A 22,433-nucleotide genomic window follows, 5' to 3' on the forward strand; every position below is an offset into this window, starting at 1 on the left:
TGGGGTTTCCACACGCAGTCATACTACAAGGAAGGCAACCAGAATGAAGGAAGGAACAGAAGATCCTTTGGTTATGCAGAAGAAGCAGGAATCTGTTGAGCCAGAATCTCTTCCAATTGAAAATATTCTTGTGAATCTTGAATCTAAATTATCTTATACAATGCAAGGATTATCCAAGATTATGACTGAACTTGATACTAGGTTTAATACCCTGGTGAAAATACATTCTCAACAGATGGCTGAGTTTGGAGCTTTTAAGCTTGAAGTGAGAGATAAATTTAATTCGTGTGAAGAAGATATAGACGAAATACGGGATCAAGTTCTTGATGTGACCAAAATGGTTGAAGACTTACAAACCAAAATAAAAATTTGGTGAAAAAGATTGATTATTTGGAAAACCAATCCAGACGGAACAATATAAAGATTATTGGTTTGCTGGAAGGTATGGAGGGACCAGACCCAAGAAAATTTTTTACTGAATGGATTCCGCAGGTGCTGGGTCAAGAACATTTCCCGGAAGGTATAATACTGGAACGTGCTCACAGAGCTTTGCGTAGAAGACCTATTTCAGGTCAAAGTCCAAGACCTGTTTTGGTTCATTGCTTGAATTATTATGACAGAAAAATAATTTTACGAGTGGCTATTAGAAATGCACAACAGAGAAAATCACCCTTGATGATTCAAAATAATCGAGTTTTCTTCTATGCGGATTTGAGTCAAGAGGTTATGTTCCAACGACGGGAATTCAACCCTGCTAAAGAGTTGTTGTGGAAGAAAGGTTATAAGGCAACCTTTAGATATCCAGCTGTTTTGAAGGTTTTTCAAGATGGTTACCAATCAAAGTTCTTTGATTCTCCAAAGGAAGCTATAGCATTTGCTCAAGAGCTGCCAATCACTCAGTTTCAACAGAGATATAGTCCGTCGCGATCTCCAAGGAGACAAGAGATGGAAGAGAAGAGCCGTGCTCCAAGAAGAAATGGTCGTAATGGTGACTCAGCAGTTGGAGCTGATTAAAAGAAGAGTTGTCCTTTTTTTTTCTAATGCTTTTTTTTTTAAAAGGGGATATTAAATAATGATGATGTTAGTTTAAGATGAAGTGAGAGTTGGGGGAGAGAACTGGATAGGCACTATTTTCTGAAAGTCATCTGCTACGTGTGAGTTATCTCACACCCATTTTTTTGGGGGAGTTACCGCATTGCGCGGTTTAGACGGGAGGGGGTATTTTTAACCTCCTACCCGTTTTTTTCTTTTTTTTTGTATTAGTTTAAAGAGTGAAGGGTTTTTTTTTGTTTAAATAATAAAAAGAATTTTTTAAACTTTTTTTTCTCTTTCTTTTTTTCTTTTTTTTTGATCGTATTAAGAGAGGGTAAGGGGATAAGAGTTGGGTTTTTTTCTAACTGTTGTAAGACATGTCGAAATTTAAATTTGCTTCTCTTGATGTTCAGGGTTTGAATAATCCTATAAAGCGTAAGAAAGTACTTGCTTATTTAAAAAAATTTAAAGTAGATGTGGCCTTTTTACAGGAAACTCATTTGACAGATAAAGAACATTTGAAACTTAAGCGGGACTGGGTTGGACAAGTCTTCTATTCTTCATTTAATTCAAAGGCAAAAGGAGTTGCGGTTTTGCTACATAAGAATTTACCGTTTCAATTGCAAGACGAGGAGAAAAATGGAGGAAGACTACTTAAGTTGAATTGTATGATCTCTAATGAAGCCTGGACTTTGATTGATGTTTATGCTCCAAATGTTGAAGATACTTCTTTTATTACAGAAATATCTTTATTATTGGGACAAGCTAATTCCAATGTGATGATTGGGGGGGATTTAAATATGGTATTAGAACCGTTATTGGATAAGTATCCAAAGGTAATTAAGAAATCTAAGATGGCGATACATATGGTTAATATGATGAAAGATTTGAATTTAGTTGATATTTGGTGTAGATTTAATCCTACACAGAAAGACTTTTCTTTTTATTCTTCTTGACATAATTCTTTTTCAAGACTTGATTATTTTTTAATTTCGGCACATTTACAGGATAAGGTTATATCTGTGGATTATAAGGCAAGGTTAGTCTTCGACCATTCATTGTTATTACTGGAATATCAAAGTTCTCAAGTTACACAACATACTTTAAGATGGAGATTTAATACTATGATACTACAAAAGCCAGAATTTATTGTTTATTTGAGAAAACAAATTGAGGATTTCATTGCTAATAATGTTCACTCTGTTTCTGATCAGTTTGTTTTGTGGGACGCAATGAAAGCTTTATTACGAGGTCAAATTATCAGTTATGCATCCAAACTGAAGAAAGAGAGAGTTAGAGAAACTGAGGATTTGGTGAAGAAAATAACAATCTGTGAAAAAGAATTTCAAAAGAAAGCTACTGAATTCCAAAAGATTCAATTAACTAATTTAAAGTTGAAGTATAATAAGTTACAGTCATATCGATTTGAATGTCTGTTGAATCGTTCAAAAAATAAATTTTATGAATGGGGTGAGAAAGCTCATAAAGTATTAGCTTGGCAATTAAAAAAAGAACAGTTATCTAGGATTATACCAGCTATTAGAAATAAATCGGGTATTACTTTTAGTCAAAAAGAAATTAACGATGAATTTTGTAATTTTTACAAAAAACTTTATTTGACTGAATGTAAAGAGATAAAAGAAGATGCAATAGACTCTTTTTTGAAAAATATTAATTTACCACAGTTATCTCAAGAAGACAGACAAGAGTTAGATAAACTTTTTACGGATAGTGAAATTGAAATGGCTATAAAAGATATGCCAAATGGAAAAGCGCCTGGTGGAGATGGTTTTTCTATTGAGTTTTACAAGACTTTTTATGTTGATATATCTTCCTTATTTAAGAATGTAATACAATAACTTTATGATACTTTTCAATTACCTGAGTCCTGTTTTAATGCTATAATTACAGTTATACCAAAAAAAGATAAAGATCCCTTACAGGTAGCTTCTTACCGTCCTATATCTTTGTTAAATGTAGACTATAAAATAGTGGCTAAAGTTATGGCTAATAGGTTGGCTCAGTATTTACCAAAGATAATACATTGTGATCAAACAGGTTTTATAAAAAATAGGTATGCTTCGGATAATATTCTACGATTAATTACTTTGATAAATAGATCTAAATCTCAGAAGAATTATCCAATGGTGGTTTCATTGGATGCAGAAAAGGCATTCAATAGAGTAGATTGGAAGTTTTTATTTAAAGTACTTGAAAAGTTTTCGTTTGGTCTCTCATTTATTGGTATGATTATGGCTCTGTATAATGGTCCAAAAGCTAGAGTTGTTACTAATGGTTTGCTTTCAGAATCCTTTAATTTAACAAGATCTACTAGACAAGGATGTCCATTATCACCCGCCTTGTTTGCTTTAGTTATTGAACCTCTAGCACAATAAATACGTCAGAATGATAGTATCAAAGGTATGAGAGTCTTGAATGAAGATTATAAAATAAATTTATTTGCGGATGACATTTTGCTGTATTTGGTGGATCCTGATGTTTCTCTGCCAGCACTTCAAGATTCCTTAGAGATTTATGGTCAATTATCTGGTTATAAGGTTAATTGGACTAAAAGTGAAATTTTATCAATTAGTAAAGATGATTATTCAATGTTTAGAAATATTACGAATTTGAAGTGGACGAAACAAATTAAATATTTGGGAATTAATGTTAATACTGACTACCAAAATTTATATTCACTTAATTATCTTCTTTTAATGAAGAAGATTAAGGCAGATTTAGTTAAATGGAAAGATTTACCTTTGGGTTTATTAGGAAGAATTAATACTATAAAAATGAATATTTTTCCTCGTTAACAATATTTATTTCAATCAATTCCTTGTTGTTTACAAAAAAGATTTTCTAAGGATTTATATAAAGTAATTAGAGATTTTTTGTGGAAAGGAAAATTTCCTAGGGTGGCGTTGAAAAAATTGATGTGGGATTTTCAATTTGGAGGGTTACGGCTACCTAAATTTCAATTTTATTATGACGCAGCTCAATTTAGATTTCTTAGCGCATTAATGGCCACACAAGATACACCTAGTTGGGCACAGATAGAATTGGCAGTTATTTCTGAAAAATTTTCGAATGAATTTTTATTTCGATGGAATAAAAATTTGTTGCGAACTTATGATGTATCAATATTGAAACATTTAATGAATTTATGGACAAATAAATTATATAAAATGGGATTGAAAAATAAGTGGTCGGGAAGATTACCATTATATAATAATCAACTTGTTCCTTTCACGGTATCTAATACTATTTTGAAACAATGGGAGGAGAAAGGAATACATCATTTATCTGACTGTTTTTTAGAAGGTCATTTTTGTTCTTTTGTAGAATTGCAAAAGAGATTTGATATAAGTGGTTATTCGATATGTGTGTATTATCAGTTAAGATCTTTTGTAAAACAGGTATGCGGTCATCAAATGAATTTATTGTCTGAAACTGATTTTGAGAAATATGTGCTCTCATTTCCAAAAAAGGGTTATATATCAGGTTTGTATCATATTTTGTTGGAAAGTGAAAGTAAAATAGATTGGGATAAAGATAAAATGAAATGGGAAAAAGATTTAAGTTTAACAATAACTGAAGAAGATTGGTCTGAAATCTGCCGTAATAGTGTTAAAAAATTGATTAATGCTAGATTGGCGATGATTAATTATAGTTTTATACATCAATTATATTTAACACCTGAAAAATTTAAAAAATTTGGTTTTAATAAGTCAGATCTTTGTTTTCGTTGTGATCAGCTTTCTGGTACTTTTTTACATGCTGTTTGGTTGTGTGATTGGTTACAACAATTTTGGAAAGGTATTCAATCTGTATTTAATAATCTATATAATCTTCATATTGTATTAGACACTGATATATTTTTATTAGGGATTGATTTAGAATTAGATAATTACCAGATCTCTTATTTACTTAGCGCTGGCAGTAGCCAAGAAATGTATAGCGATTATTGGAAGAATAGAAATGTATTGTCTTTAGATAGGTGGTATTCAGAGATGAAGTTTTGTTTGGTTATGGAAAGAATATCTTTTTCTATACAAGATAAGATGTCTTTTTATGAGTTAAAGTCAACCCCATTTATTGATTATAAATAAGTTTGAATTAATCATTTTTTCTTTAAAAAACCTTTTTTTATTATATATTTTTTCTATATATATGTTTTCTTTTTTCTTTCTTTTTTTTCTTTTCTTTTTTTTTTCTTTTTTTAGTTTTTTTATTATTAGTTGTTTTTTTTTCGTTTAAGTTCTTTTTGTTTTTGTTTTTTCATATATATTCTTATATAATAAATTTTTTTGGATTAATAATTAATACTTAATTAATATTTTTTTATATATCGATCTTTTTTTAAGATATATATTTTTTATTTTTTTAAATTATACTAATAGTATTAATTCTTCACTCTTTATCGTGGGGGTGGGGAGGGTGGGTTTAGGGATTAATAATAGTTTTTTTTTAGTCTTAGTTTTTAGTTGTTAGGGGGAGATGCCGAGATTGGTATTGTATTAACTATGTTACTTTGTACTTGTTTTATTTTATTTTATATTTTTTCTGTACGTGAATTACTTACTTTCTTCATATGTTAAAATTAATAAATAAAGTTTCGAAGAGTTTTTGTGAGGTGGCTGATTAAACTAATTGTCCACACTCTGTTGCACCTGGTTTATTTAGCAGTTCAATGAATACTGCCTTTAAAAGATCATCTGGTACTTTGCCACTGTTATATATTCTATTCAATATGATTGCTAATTAGTCTACACCAAAATTTTCTAGTGCTTCATACAGTGCAACCGGAATGTTACTAGTCCTGATGATCTCCCGTTTTGGATTTTCTTCATAGCTTGTTCCACTTCTCCTTTCATTATTACTGGGCCCTTGTTGCCGCCAATATCAAAGTTGTCCTCTTGGATTTTGTCGTTGTATAGATCTTTGATGTATTCTGACCATCTTTGCATTATTTTTCCTTTTTCCATAATTGTAGAGCTATCTTTTGCTTTTATACATCCTGTTGATACTCCACTTTTCTTCTGATTTGTGATCTCTTTAATCTCATCATGCACATGTTTACTGTTGTTGGTCTTTTGCATTTGCTCTATTAACTCACATATGTTCTTAAGCCACATTTCTTTTGCTTTCTTGTACTTGGTTATTATCTGTGCATGCAAGGATACGTAGGCTTCTTCATTCTCCTTACATTTCCTTCTTTGTTCCATAATTCATAATTGCTTGTCATCCATTTCTTTTAGCTTTTTTTCTGTTGTTTAGGAATCACCTCTTGTGCGTTTTAAAAATATATATTTATTGAGTTTAACATATAAATCATACATACAAAGTCTTAATAAAACAAATAACAGGTTATATATACATATGGATAGAAAATAAGTAAAATTACATTAGAAAATCCCTTGATCTAAAGAAAGGGTAAGTTTTATCTAATTTTGGATGCTAATTTTTCCAATCATGATAATATTCTATGAATGGACACATATCTTTTCAAACTAAAACTTTCTATCTTTAATGTTGTATCTAATTTTCTCAAAGCTTAAATAGGACATTACATCACATAACCACTGTGTATGAGTAGGTGAAGAGTCATCTTTCCATTTCATTAAAATTACTCGTCTGGCTATCAACGTGATTAAAAACTAAAACTATATCCTGGGTTACAGACAGAAGTATATCTGGTTTGCAAGGAAAACCAAACAAAGCATGGTTCTATTTTGATCTTAAAAATCATTGATAAAGTTTGGAAAATGTCTTTCCAAAATCTCTCTAAGTTGGGGGAATTCCCAAGACATATGAATCAATGAAGCTTCAAAATTTTTACACCTCACAGAATGGATCAACATCTGCATAAGATCATTTGAGTTTGGACATATGTATTCTATGTACCACTTTAAATTGTAATAACCAATGCCTTGCACAAAAAGAGGAATCATTAATCAAGCTAAGAGTAAAGTACCAATCTTCATCTGAAAATGTTACATTGGGAATCATCTCATGTGCTGCTTGTGTTATGCTGTCTCTGAGGTTTGTCATTTCTGTTCTATAATGTTCTAACTCCATAATCAAGTTTGTAGACGACACATGGTGATTGGCCTGATCATAGGGGATGATGAGATGACCTACAGTGATGAGGTCTTGCACCTAGCCACATGGTGTACTGACAATATCCTGCCCCTTAATACCTAGAAGACCAAGGAGATCATTGTGGAATTCAGATGTGCTGGGAGCCACACTCATGCTCCTAACTGCATCAATGGAGCTGTAGTGGAATGTGTATCAAGCTTAAAATTCCTTGGTGTCCACATTTCTGATGATCTCACCTGGCCTCTGAACTCCTTCCTGATCAAAAATCTAAACAATACCTTTATTTCCTGCAGAGCATCAAGAGAGCTCACTTCTGTCCCAGGATTTTTACTGCTGTACCATTGAGAGAATATTTACCTATGGCATCTCAGTGTGGTATGGCAACTGTCCCGTATCAGACCGTAAAGCAAGCCAGCGGTTGGTGAAAACTGTCCAGTGGATTATTGGCACCCAATTGCCCATCATTGAGAACATCTATCAGAGACATTGAGCAGGATGAAAAGCATTATCAAGGATGCATCTCACCCTAACTTGGGACTTTTTACTCTCCTTCCATCCAGTAAGTGCTACAGGAGCCTCCGTTCCTGAACCAGCAGATTCAGGAAGACCCTGCTGAACCTTACAATGCTGAGGAGTATTGTACCCACATTGTCCTGTCAGTATTTTTATACTTGTTTGTTTGCTGAAGTGTTTGCTTCTATTCGCAGTTATTTGTAAATTGCACTATTCTTTATACTCTGGTTGGATCCTAATTGCATTTCATTGGCTTTGTATTTGTACCTGGCACAATGACAATAACATGAATCTAATCTAATATAATATAATATAGTGATGTTTTGTCGAGCCTCGAACTTGTTCTTCACTGTTATTTGGAATTTATTTTTTATGTCATTCTTTTTTCTCAAAAGTCCTAAATTCAGCTTTCTGAATCTCAGGAACTCAAGGAGTCGCACTGATTATTGGCACATGATCACTGCTGCAGTCTGCACCCAGATATGTCTTTCATGATTTCAGAGCATTTCTATACCATCTCTTTAAAAGTGTGTAATCAGTCTGGTTTCAGATGTTATTCCCTGGGCTCTTCCATGTCCATAATTTTCTCAGGTGTTGCTTGAAGATGGTATTCCCAATTATATAATCTTTTTCTGTGACCTATATAGCTAGTTGTTCACCTCTCTCCTTTCTTTCACCTATGCCGTAATACCCAATATTGTCCTCATCCCTGGTCTTGCCTACTTTTGTGTTAAAGTCACCTTGAATAATGGCGTTTTCTGAGTTTTTACATTATATTAATGCTGTTTCTAGTTCACCATAAAACTGATCGATTTTTTATTCACTGCTGTCTACTATTGGGGCATAAACTTGAATAATATTAATGTCAAAAAGTTTTTCATGTAGTTTCACAAGTAACATTGAATCTGATATTGTCCAATAGCCTTTTATAGATTTTTGCTTGTTCTTCATCTAACATAATTCCAACAACCTTTTTCATGGATTTCTCCTCCTGAATAAACAATGGTACTATATTTCCTTCTGAGCTTATTTTATCAGCTCCTTTCCATCTCATCTCGCACATTCCCAAGATGTTGATTTTTAATATTTCCATTTCCTGTTTGATGTTGTCTAGTTTACCAGGTTGGGTAAGGACCAATAAAGCAAGGAGTTGGACAGGGTTGTGTTCTATCATCAGATCTGTTCTCCCTGTACAGTGAAAACATCATGAGAACACTACCTGGAATAAGTATAGGAAGACACAACATCAACAACCTCCACTATGCAGATGACACACTACTGAAAGCAAACAGTGAAGTAAGTTTACAGAAATTACTATCTACCATCAACACAGAGAGCAACAAAAACTGTTGACTTCATCTCAAACAAAAATAAAACTGAAGTAATAGTAATATCAAAGTAAACTGATATTCCAAATTGTAGGATCGTATTGGGAAATGAAATCCTGAAACAAGTTCACAACTTCAAGTACCTTGGATCATGGGTAACATCTGATGGTAAATGTGAAATAGACATAAAAGCAAGAATAGCAATGGCAAGGACAGCATTTATAGAAATGATAAACATCTTAATGAACAAGAAAATAGAAATTGACATCTGCTTTAGAACTCTCAGCTGCTATATTCTTCCTATATTGAAGTATGGGTGCAAGATATGGACCATCACAAATGCAATGAGAAAAAAAAAATCAATGCAGCAGAGATGTGGTTTCTCAGAAAAACACTGCATATCATATATGGACAGGATAACAAATGAAGAAGTTCTACAAAGAACAAAAACAAAATATACATTACTTAAAAGGATCAGAAAACAACAATTAAAATTCTTTGGACGCACCATGTGAAGAGATACATTAGAACATTTAGTTACAACTGGAAAGATGGAAGGACAAAGAAGCAGAGGCAGGCAGAGAATTAAAATGATAGATGGATTAACATCATGGTTAGAAACGGGAGGCAACAACTACAATTCAGAGGGCCAGAGACTGTGATGGATGGAGAGACATGATCACCTATGCCAAGCAGCAAGGCACTTGAATGAGAGTTTAAAAGTAACAAAGTGTTACTGCAACTGTAGAAGACACAAGTGAAGCCACATCTAGAGTTCTGTAAATAATGTTGGTTCCCTCATATTAGGAAAAATATTAGGCACTTCAGATAGGTGTCATGCAGATGAACTTGGATAAGGAGGGACACTCTTACAAGGAGCAGTTAAACAGCTTTGGATGTTACTAATTGGAGTTTAGAAGAATTAAGACAATCGATTGAAACATTTAAGAGACTAATGACAAAGAGAGAATATTTCCTTGCATAAGAAATTCCAGTACCAAAAATCACTGACTTATAAGGAAGCACTCATTTAATACTTTAGAATTTCTTTCCTGAGAGGGTTGTGAGTATTTGGAACTTGTCACATATGATCTTAATGAATGGCGGAGTAGTTGCAAGGAGCAGGGTATTGTATTCTTGCATTGAATTATTTTTAGTAACATAGCAATAAACTGCACATGCCAAGAAAATAACAGAAAATGCTGGAGATACCCAGCAAGTCAAGCAGCATGTATGGAGAGAGAAGCAGAGTTAATGTCTCAGGTTGATCTGAAGCATGAACTGATCTATCAACAGATGTCTCCTACCTGGTGAATATTTCCAGTATTTTCTGTTTTTACTCGTTTTGTCAATTATGTTGGCCCTTAAATTCAATAGAGGTTCTGCCGATTTCCCTCCATGATCAGAACAACTTAAGCTGGCTTTTTGGACTTTTATAACTTGATTGTGAAGTAAAGTTGTTCCTATTGGTTGGATAAATTAACCAAAATCACCAATTTTACTTCCTTTCCTGTTCCACCTGCTTCTGATTTATAACTGTGGACAGCATAGGCATACCGTATATTTCGGTGTATAGGTCAAGTCATGAAACCCTAAAATATTTTTCAAAAAGGGGGGGGTGGAGGGTCGACATACACAGGATATAACTTTGAGACCTTAAGTTCACTGTAAAAACAACATTGATATCAATTTGGCGTATAATTTGATGCTGGAAGCACCTCCCCACTGCTGGCGTTGCCACTCCCCAACACCTCCCCATTGCCGGCATTGCAATTCCCCAACACCTCCCCACTGCCAGCGCTGCCACTCCCCAACACCTTCCCACTGCAGGCGCTACCACTCCCCAACACCTCCCCACTGCCGGCGCTGCCAATCCCCAACACCTTCCCACTGCCAGCACTGCCACTCCCCAACACCTTCCCACTGCCGGCACTGCCAATCCCCAACACCTTCCCACTGCCGGCGCTGCCAATCCCCAACACCTTCCCACTGCCGGCACTGCCACTCCCCAACACCTCCCCACTGCCAGTGCTGCCACTCCCCAACACTTTCCCATTGCTGGGTGCCACCATAACCACTTCTACCTGGGACCCTGAGGGCACCATCTCCTCTCCTGCCTGGTTGGCCAAGGTTCCTACTTCCACTGGGAGCACAATGTCAGTGTTCCTGCTCCGTGGGCCATCGCCACTGCTGTTTGGTAGGCCGAGGGTTTTTTTTTTACTTACTTAATTTACAGCTTTGTTACTTGCAATTGGGGTGTTTTTTAAAAAATTGCGTTGTTCCTGGAAGGCCTGGACAACCCGAAAAATGGAAGTTGTCTTATATGCCAGATATACCATAAAACCCTTAAAATTAGACTGAAAATTGGGGTTGACTTATATGCCAAAATAAACAGTGCATCTTGAACATTTTTCTCTCCATTACTAATAACCTCACTCTTTCATCATTTTTTCATGCCAGGGAGCTGCTGAACAGCAGGAGTGAAGTTGAAGGCACACTGTCACTCTAGCTGGCATTCATAGCCACTAAATGGCACCTAGCAAATTGTATATTAGTACCACAGTGGTGCCTTCACTGGAGAATTGCAGCTTTAAGCTGTAAGTGTAATTGGCATTTAAGCCATTGCATTGACAATTATTAATTTGTTTTCATTTTACTAAAAGGATAATGTGTTGCTAATATCATGAACATACCAATCTGTTTCCAGCAAACACTGCCAGTTTGGTGGAGTTGGATATCAGGCAGATGTAATGCTCCCCTTGAGAGTGTGACTGAAATGTAAACTTACTTTCTGGACCATATAATTTATGCAGCAAGATCTGTTTATAAGAGAAAAAAACATGATTAATTTATTCAAAGGTGAAATTATTTGTATATTTTATTTATTCTTAATATACTGTGAATAATTCATTGCATTTCATATCTTATATGAGAATTCTTTACTCTGTTATTCATGGTTTTCCAATTATGGGAATGACCAAAAGACACATTATTATTAATCAAGAATCAGTTTTTCTTCCCTACATATCTCAAGGACCCTGGTTCAATCCTTGATTTTGTTACCAATTTTGTGGTAGCTTGAGGTCCAAATCCATAGATCCCTGAAAATTCCTACACATGTTGATAAGGTAGTTAAGAAGGCTCACATTGTGCTGGCCTTCATTCATTGGAAGATTGAGTTATTGAGGGGGCTTGGGAGTGTGGAGTGGACCTGCTTGTGCTAAACCCCTAGTCAGCCAGAATCACTCATTGGCCCAAGGACTCAAAATATTTCTTGGGAGCTGGTACTACACAGAATGAGCTGCCTTGCAGAGGTGCCCCCTGTGCCATTTCACAATGTGCCAAGGCAATTATTGCATTGGCTGCTCCTGTACACTGTACACTTCCTCACCCTCATCTTCCAGCCTTGGAAGTCTGTCGCCATCCGTAACTGATGGAGGTCTCTTTACAAGGGAATCCTTCCCTTTTACATTGGACACCTGGGGTGGAAAGTGTCATTTCTGCCACCAGGAGGAGACAGTGTACCATGTATATACAGAGTGTGAGAGATTGCAGCCTCTACTTGAATAGCTGAATAGCTGCTACTCAGGTTCTGGCTATTTTCCAGACCCACACTCCTGATCTTAGGTAACCTGGTAACAACGAGAGGCACCTTAAAAAAGGTGTACAAATACAGCCAGGATGGCAATGGCTAAACGCAAAGGACGTGGAGGAAAGTTTAGGGGAGATGCCAGAGATCTACAGAGAGTAGAAAGTACCTGCAATGTATTTCTGGGGGAGTGCTGGAGGACATTCAATAGACTTGCATTTAGGTGCATGGAAGCAAGAACAATAGAGCATCCTGGGTTATGGGGGAGAGAACTGGATTGGCAATCGATAATTAGTGGCATGCTTCAGTAGTTAATCCTGGGAACTTTTCTATTTACAGTATTTAAGAATGACTAGTGTGGGTTGAATGGTCTGTTTCTGTGCTTTACTCTTCTATGACTGGACTGAGTACACCGCAGATGCATTTACTGCTGATACAAAGATTATTTTCAAGGAACAAAGATAATATTTAGAAATAATTGATAAAGTAAATATTAAGAGGATAGGAAATGGAGTCCTTGGAACTCTTACAAGTTCATGGCCATGATGTGAAACCATTCCAGAAATGGAGAAGCTAATTTATGAAAATATTTAATTTCGAGATCCAGCACGGTAACAGGCTCTTCAAACCCAGCAGCCTGCAGCATGCAAGTCAACCCATGTGACCAATTTATTGATTAACACTATACATTTTTGGAACGTGGGAGGAAACCAGAGCACCTGGAGGAAACCCACACAGACACAGGAGGAACGTACAAAGTTCATTAATTAAAATGTTATTTACCTGTTCATTTGGACCTCTGACATTTACAAACAAACCCAAACCTGGGGCAGAAGGAAGGAAGGCATGTGTCGCAAAATCCCAAGACTGAATTTTGTATTGTCCTGAATAGATGAAGAAGGTTTGATGTCAGAATGTACTATATTCAAATACTCTTCTTTTTTTTAGTAGGTCTAAAGATACAAGTCTGAACTTGACACTAAAAGCTGTAATGTCATTCTATATCATGCCACTTCCTGCTTCATCAATCTCCCTTTCTTCACATTGTTACAACCCAAAATTGTTGGACCTGTTTCAGGTTTCTTTGAACCTCAGTAGAGTTTTGTCTTGCCCTGGTTCAGTGGTTCTCAACCTTTTTTTCCTACTCACATAATTAGTAAGGGATTACTTAAGATGGTTTGTGAGTGAAACAAGAAGGTTGAAAACCATTGCCCTAATTATATGTTCAGTTTAAAAAAAAACAAAATCTGCAGAGATGCACAAGGGACTACAGATGCTGGAATCTGGAGCAAAAAGATATCTGCTGGAGAAACTCAGTGGGAGGAAAAGAATTAGATTACAACCCTTCATCAGGACTAACAATAGTTTTATAAAATAGATTCGATTAGATTCTGCTTTTTTTGTCATTGTGGCAAGTACAAATATAAAGCCAATGAAATGCAATTAGCATCTAACCTGACTACAAAGAATAGTGTTATTTACAAATAACTGCAAATAAAAGCAAACACTCCAGCAAACAAACAAGTATAAAAATACTGACAGTGCAATATGGGTACAATATTGCTCAGCAGGGTCACAGCCTCAGGAAAGAAGCTCTTCCTGAGCCCACTGGTTCAGGAGCAGAGGCTCTGTAGCACCTACTGAATGGAAGGAAAGTAAAAGGTTAGGGTGAGATGCATCCTTGATAATGCTTTCTGCCTGACCAGGCAGCGTTTCTGATAGAGGTTCTCAATGGTGGGAAAATATGTGAAAATCCAATTGCTCTTTAAGAGTTTAAGTGCCACCACTTGCACCTGACCTCAATTTAATTTGTTAATAGGCACTGGTGCGTTTATTCCCCATTTGCATGTGATTGGCAGTAGGGTGCCAGCCGTTGTGATGTCTGGCAATAGTGATATCTCAAGTCTCATAGCCAGTTACTTCATAATTTCATTTCAACTACATATCCCATAACATAAGCAGACTCTGAAGAAAGTGGAAGGATGTCTCTCCAAGTGACATGTCACAGAACATCTGATGCAATTATCCCCATTTCAGCTTTGACTTAATTGTGGAATTGTTTGGAATCCTCATTCAGACACCAGTTAACAGTGATGATTTCCAGTCAAACCCCAATGAGGATTAGTAAATGCCAGATGTTAATTTGCCAGTTGCTTGAGGTTGCGTGCATTGGCGAGCTGACTGCTAGGGGCACCAATTTTAACATATCATTTATATACATGTAATAGTTAAATTTTGTAGACCAATTTTTATGGTAAAATTGAGGGGATCGACTATTACACGCATACTACACATAAGTAGCTGCATTTTTTGGGTTGTCAGGCCCTTCAATGGGCGGGCTAGTGTTTGGATCTGGGTGGCAAGTTCGAATCAGGGCATCAGAAGCACCAGTGGGCAGGCGGCCATGGGTAAGAGTTCATGGTTGGGGCATCAGGAGCTTGGATGGGAGGGCAGCTGGAGTGTCGGGAGCTTGGATGGCAAGATGGCTGGGCCCTAGGCAAGAGTCCATGGTCAGTGAGTTGGGAAATCAGATGGGAGGGCAGCTGGGGCAACAGGATTTCCAGTGGGTGGGCAACCAGGGCCTGAGTGAGAAATGGTGGTCGGGGCATCGGGAGCTCGGAAGGGCGGGTGGCAGAGGCCAAAAATGGGGGGGGGGGGGTTGACTTTTACATGGCATTGCCTATTACACATCTATATACAGTATTTACCATGATTTTTTTTTTTGCCAGTTGCTTGAGGTTGCCAATTGCTTGAATTGCGGATAATAGGGATGATACTGTAATTTTTTTTTAATTTAATGACACGGCACAAAGTCTGTGCTGCCCAAAAACACCTAATTAACCCACCAACCCCATACATTTTGGAGATGGGAAGAAACTGGAGCACCCAGACAAAACCAATGTAGGACACGGGGAGAACATACAAATTCTTTGCTGACCATGCCGAATTCGAATCCAGGTCACAAAGATTTTATAGTTGTTAGAAAATTATAAACCAAGAATTTGATTGCTCAGTATTGTTCTTTTCCAACACGTGGCAGTTCATATTCAGTGTAAGCCAGAATAAATCACATGGATGAATTTGTGCTAATCATTAAACTGGATTTTGGCATTTCCAGTCAGGTTCCATTTAAAATTTATAAATTTAAACAGACAGCACGGTAATAGGCCCATGAGCCCATGCCACCAAATTACACCCAATTGATCTAAAACCACTGGTTCATTTCAAATGATGGGAGGAAACCAGAGCACCCGTGGGAAAACCCATGCAGACACGGGCAGGACATACAAACATCTTACAGACAGTGCGGGATTTGAACCCTGGTCCTGATCACTGGAACCACAACAATGTGGCACTAACTGCTCTGCTAACCATGCCACCTTTTTTATGTAGTCTAGCCTACTAAATATATATTCACAAAATGCTTGACGAACTCAGCAGATTATATAAGGTATATGCAGGATCCATGGAAGGCAAGATAGTTGAAGTTATGACCAAAAATATATCTTTTGCCTTCCGTGGATGCTACCTGACCTGCTGAGTTCCTCCAGCATTTTGTATGTTTTGCACCAGTTTTCCAACATCTGCAAACACTCTTGTTTAATGCTGCTTATATTTAATAATCTTCCCATGAACAGCACATTACACAAACAAAGAATATTAACTTAAACTTAACTACCTTATTAGGTCAGCTGTATCATTCAGTGATTTTCCTTTATTCTACACAAATCTCACCCAACTTCTCTGTGGGCTAAAAACAACCCCATTTTCTCTCTTTTCCAAATCTAATGAAGAGTTCCAGCCTTCAAACCTTAACTGTTTCTTTTTCCATAGATGCTGCCTGCCTGCCAAGTATTGTTACATCACTTACAAATTCAATATTCAATATTAATTTCCATTGAGGTATTGTCACTTACATCAAAACGTCCATCTGCAACATGGTTATTACTTAATCCTTTCTCACTGCTCACAACAAAATCTAAATTAGAATGTTTTTTGTAGTTGCTTCCAGACATGCAAGGAGCAGTCAGCAAGAACCAGGACATCAATGATACGCCCATCTCAGCATTCAGGCCTCCAGACAGGCAAGGGAGAGGAAGCGGGAAACAGAAGAGCAACACCAGTCCTGCCTCAGTTCTCAGGCCTCGAGACAAACAAGAAGCAGGCAGCAGGAAATTGACGAACAATGCTGAGCTTGCCTTTGTGCTGATGCCCCCAGGTATTTCCATGAGAAGTTTTTGGGGAATATTGTTTCACCCATGTAGTCAACAACTGAGTATTTTATTTCCCGGGCATTGCCGGATATCTTGCTATATAATTGGATTTGTATTGTGTGGGTGCGTGTATATTACAGCGTTGTCTCCGCTCCATCCTCAACATCCATTGGAGCGCTTTCATCCCTAACGTCGAAGTACTCGAGATGGCAGAGGTCGACAGCATCGAGTCCACGCTGCTGAAGATCCAGCTGCGCTGGATGGGTCATGTCTCCAGAATGGAGGACCATTGCCTTCCCAAGATCGTGTTATATGGCGAGCTCTCCACTGGCCACCGTGACAGAGGTGCACCAAAGAAAAGGTACAAGGACTGCCTAAAGAAATCTCTTGGTGCCTGCCACATTGACCACCGCCAGTGGGCTGATAACGCCTCAAACCGTGCATCTTGGCGCCTCACAGTTTGGCGGGCAGCAACCTCCTTTGAAGAAGACCGCAGAGCCCACCTCACTGACAAAAGGCAAAGGAGGAAAGACCCAACACCTAACCCCAACCAACCAATTTTCCCTTGCAACCGCTGCAACCGTGTCTGCCTGTCCCACATCGGACTTGTCAGCCACAAACGAGCCTGCAGCTGATGTGGACATTTACCCCCTCCATAAATCTTCGTCCGCCAAGCCAAGCCAAAGAAATATATATATATATATATATATATATACACATACACGCAAACACACACAGTATAACTCTGATTATCCGAAATCCTCATTTATCCTAATTTTTCTGGAGCCGAACTGACCGGATATCTTGGGCCCCCAGCAGCAGCTGGGACCTCAAGTTCCTGTGCAGGAGCGAGGCCCTTGGGCTCCCAGAATATGCAGGGGCTCAGTGGGGAGGTCTTGGTGATCAGTGGTGGCCGGCATTTTTTTGGTGAGAATTAAACACCATTTTAATGATTAAAAAGCCTTACCTAGTTCTCTGTTGTTATTTAAACACAGTTACAAGTGATTTGCTGTTGCTACTGGGGTGTTTTGATAAAATGACTGGTTCTCCAAAAAAACTTCAGATAATTGGAGTTTTACTCTGTGTGTGTGTGTGTGTGTGTGTGTGTGTGTGTGTGTGTGTGTGTGTGTGTGTGTGTGTGTGTGTGTGTGTGTGTGTGTGTGTGTGTGTGTGTGTGTGTGTGTGGTGTGTGCGTTTATTGTAAAGTTCATTTGTCCACCTGCTTATTTGACTTGTCCAAACAATATACATTTTAGGGTCCACGAAGATCATTGTACTCCTCCATCAGCTCTCCTTTGCTGATGTATGTCATGCCCAATATTAAAATAATATTTGCGAACCAAAAATCACTGCCAGGAATGTTTTCTGCTCCTTGCTGTTTTCAACCTCAAGATAAATTGATTTTAATTCTGATAATAAAATGCAGAGCAAAAATGATTTCTGACAACTTAACTGACCTCATCTGTTGTTAATACGCCACTTTATTTTCCTTTTTGGTCTGACCTTTCTAAATATCAAAAAAACTTGAACATTCATCCTCTAATACCCTAAAGCTATTTTTTTGTAACAGAATGGAAATTAGATTGTTTCTATTCATGCCAATAATTCAAGTGTCTGGTTGTGAATGCCGCCTATATTTAGCTATGATATCTTTGATGATCCACTGTTAAAGGTTTCACACTTAGTCTCAAAAGTATTAGGTTACTGCTTTTGCATCCTTGTAACTTCAAGATCTTCAACAATATGTATAAAGAGTTTTGATATATAAAATGCAACTACGTTATAAGATATATCACATCATGTGTGAAAGGCTGTGGTTGTAATTTATGAGCCATTCTGATTTTGAACACATAATTTGTCCTTAAAAAATGCTGGAAATGTGTTAGGTAACCTTTCAGTTTAATCCAGAAATAAACTCAGGCAATCATGTTTTATACAAATCATCAAAGAAAATACAATACTAATTTTCCAGCTTCAGGAAAATGTTACCATATATTTTATAGAGCTCAATTACGTTATCATACCAAACACATCACTCTCCATAGATCTTATTTACCTTCCTGCACATTGTCATTACAATGCCACATTTTCAAAAGGAAATGTCTTTAAGATGAGTTCATAATGTAGTAAATGAAATCACTAATTAATTAGATTAAGTCTTTCAAAGTTTTCAATGTCCATAATCTCCTCGTATGATAATCAATGATTAAGATCTTACATAATTTTGGCACAATAATGAAAAAGCATTTGCACAACAATCCATTTATCAAGATCACTCATTGATCAAGCAATGTGACCTTCTCTGATGAGAATTATTGCAGATGGTAAACAGCAGCTGTTTACCATCACGGAAAAAGCAATATTTCATACCAAATAGTTTTATAGTAATATATCATTAATGCCTTAGATATGATAATTAGTTTATTGTCATGTCCTATACATTGTTCAGTTTACATGTACACTAAAATTCTTACTTACTGCAGCCAAAACAGGAACCTGGTTAAAAAAAACTACCAAAATAAAACAAATATTAATTGAATTTAAATAGACAATAAATACAAAAAATGAGCGCAAAAAAAGTGACTTAGCAATTATATCCTTTTTATCGTGTCGGAGCCATCTCTTATTGGTGTGACCAGGGGAGGTTCAAGAGCCTGATATTTGTTGAAAAAAAGTTTTATTGAAACTAGAGGTGCTGATCTTCAGGCTTCTGTACCTTCTGCCTGAAGGCAGCAGTGAGAAAACATTGTGACCAGGGTGATGGGGGACCTTTATAATATTGGCTTCCTTCCTGAGGCAGCACCTCACATAGATTCATTCAGAGGAAGGGAGGTCGGAGCTGATGATGCACCTGGCTTTGTTTGTAACCTTCTGGGCTCTTCTGCATTCTTGGGCAATGGAATTTCCAAACCTGGTTGTGATGCACCCTATCAGTATACTTTCAACTGTGCATCTGTCAAAGTTTGATAGAGAATTGAATAACATACCAAACTTCCTCATACTCCTTAGAAAGTAGAGGCATTGACTGGTATGCCTTCTTCACAGATGCCTCTATATCAACTTTATATCAAATGGTCAAAACTATGCAGTGCAGGATGCCAAAAATCTTTGTTAAATATCTCTTTGTTGAACACAAAGAGATGTATACTCAAAACATAAAATGATTAAATAACTCAAAAGAAATGAGAGATCTGTTGAGTATGGAATCAATTTAAAACAAGGGTCTGACAAGCTCACTTATGAATGTAAATATTGTACTGTATTTCATGACTGCAGCTCACAATACCATTTATTTTCTATAAAGGTCAAAAATGTGTTGTTGATTATTTAGCAGGTCACACAGCATATATAGGAAGTAACCGATGTTTTGGACTGAGCAGATTGTACTTTTGCTTCCCATAGGATACAGTGTGACCTGCTAGGTTTCTCCAGCACTTTTGTGTATTCCACTAAAATCCCAGCGTCTGCAAGCTTTCCTGCTTAACTTGGTGATCACTGATTTTTATTTTAATTATAGTGTGTCACGTAGAACGTGTTAGACCTGAAAATGTCTTTTTTTAGCGGAAAATGTTCTTCATTTGGTTTCAACTGCTGACACTAACCATTCGAGGCTCTCATATTCATGAAGCAATGCTTATTTTTATATATATATATATATATATATATAATACTTGTCCAGCGTATGTACTGTTTGTCTGTACATGTGTTATGTCTGGTTGTGTGTCTGCCTGTTTTGCACCGAAGACCGGAGAACGTTGTTTCGTCGGGTTGCACTTGAACAATCAGATGACAAGAAACTAGACTTGATTTCAGTTAAATAACAATGACATGAATCTACTCTCACCTGTAACCAAGGTATCAGCTGGAATGTCCTCAATGATACACTTTTCTTCTTTCTCCCCCTGATGAAAATAGAACGCAAACGAGAAACTGAAGCTCAAAATGAACAGAAATCCTTTGACAAGATTCGTCATTTCCATTTCTGATTAGGTAACAAAAGCAGAATAGACACTTAAGTGACACGTCAGCCAGAGACTGTATACTGATTTCACTTCAGACTAGCACTAGGCAGTTGTGAAAAATATTCTCATGTTATAGAAGAGCACCATCCTGTGGATGGTTTATTGTGGTGACCCCTCTACAGAAACCCTAGTGTTTGTGAGCTTGAAATTATTTTCACTTTTTTACCAATATCTTACTCTTGGGTAATCATAGACAATCCAGTTATTTAACTACGAGGACCTCATCCAATCATTTGCCATCAGGTATCAATTGTTTCTGCAGTGTCACTGGGCAGAGAGTGGCAGGATTATTTCTTCTTTCAGCCTCTATCAATAGTCAGGACTAATTTCTATCTTAATTCCTACTCCAGCTGGATTTGGCTAACTCATTATTTGGACTTGGCAGTTCCCTTTTTACTGACACAAATCCATACTGAGTTTTTACTAAACTACCTACAAAATTGACTCCACTTTAAAATAAGTAAAGAAACAAATGTCAGTGGCAACAATGTTTTAGAATGTAAGGTCCTTGGAACAGGACATTTAGATATAAGAGTGTTGTTAAGTCTACTGATAGTACTGTGATCTTATATTTAGCCAGGTAAAGAAAATATGTATATATTTAAATTCTCAGGAAGGAACCTTGAAGGTGTCATATAAGATTATTACACAAATGTTTGAGTTAGATTATCTAAAGCCATATAACCATATATTATAATAATTACATCTCAGAAACAGGCCAGTTCGGGTCTTCTAGTCCATGCCGAACACCTTCTGCCACCTAGTTCCATTGACCTGCACCCACCCTATAGCCTTCCATACCTCTTTTGACCATATACATATCTAACTTTTCCTTTAATATTAAAATTGAGCCTGCATCTACCACCCTCTGAGTGAAGAGCTTCCCCTTCACGTTTCCCCTATACTTCCGCCCCTTCAGTCTCATTCCAATTCTTGTTTGAATCTCCCCCACTTCCAATGGAAAAAAGCCTATCCAATTTTCTCTATCTGCCCTCCTCATAATTTTAAATACCTCTATCAAATCACCGCTCAATTTTCTATGCTCGAGGGAATAACGTCCCAACCTGTTTACCTTTCCCTGTAACTCAAACTCTGAAACCCAAGCAACATTTTTGTAAATTTTCTCTGCACTCTCTCTCTATTTTACTGTTATCCTTCCTATAATTCGGTGACCCGAACTGCACACAATATTCCAAATTTTAGCCTCACTGATGGTGAGTGTATTGTTTGATGATCAGTTAATGGATAGAAGGGAAATTTGATAGAGGTACGGACAGATTAAATGTAGGTAGGCTTTTTCCACTGAAGATAGGAGAGATACAAATCAGAGGACATGGGTTAAGAGTGAAAGGAGAAAAGTTTAAGGGGAACTTCTTCACAAAGAGAGTGGTGAGAGTGTGGAACAAGCTGAAGTGGTGAATGCAGGCTTAGTTTTAACATTTAAGAAGAATTTGAACATGTATGTGGATGTGAGAGATATAGAGAGATATGGATTGGGTGCAGATCAGTAGGATGGCAGAAAAATAGTTTGACGCAGACTAGAAGAGCTGAAGAGCCTGTTTCTGTGCAATAATGTTCTATGGTTCTAGAAAGCAGAGTGGGAATAAAGGGACATCTGGTGGTGTAACTC

General features: G+C 36.9%; 1 protein-coding gene across 1 annotated transcript in view; it reads right to left on the bottom strand.

The window, feature by feature from the left end:
* The window catches only part of LOC138756666 (transmembrane emp24 domain-containing protein 11-like), a 29,466-nt gene that overhangs the window by 5,855 nt on the left and 1,178 nt on the right, over positions 1-22,433 (bottom strand). Inside the window, exons 3-5 of the mRNA XM_069923052.1 lie at positions 20,626-20,763; positions 13,351-13,451; positions 11,672-11,797 (exon numbers count right to left, since the gene is read on the bottom strand). Of these exons, the coding sequence (XP_069779153.1) occupies positions 11,672-11,797; positions 13,351-13,451; positions 20,626-20,763 (365 nt within the window). The remainder of the gene's footprint in view (positions 1-11,671; positions 11,798-13,350; positions 13,452-20,625; positions 20,764-22,433) is intronic.

Source organism: Narcine bancroftii, chromosome 3, assembly GCF_036971445.1.
Source record: "Narcine bancroftii isolate sNarBan1 chromosome 3, sNarBan1.hap1, whole genome shotgun sequence".
Lineage (NCBI taxonomy): Eukaryota > Metazoa > Chordata > Chondrichthyes > Torpediniformes > Narcinidae > Narcine > Narcine bancroftii.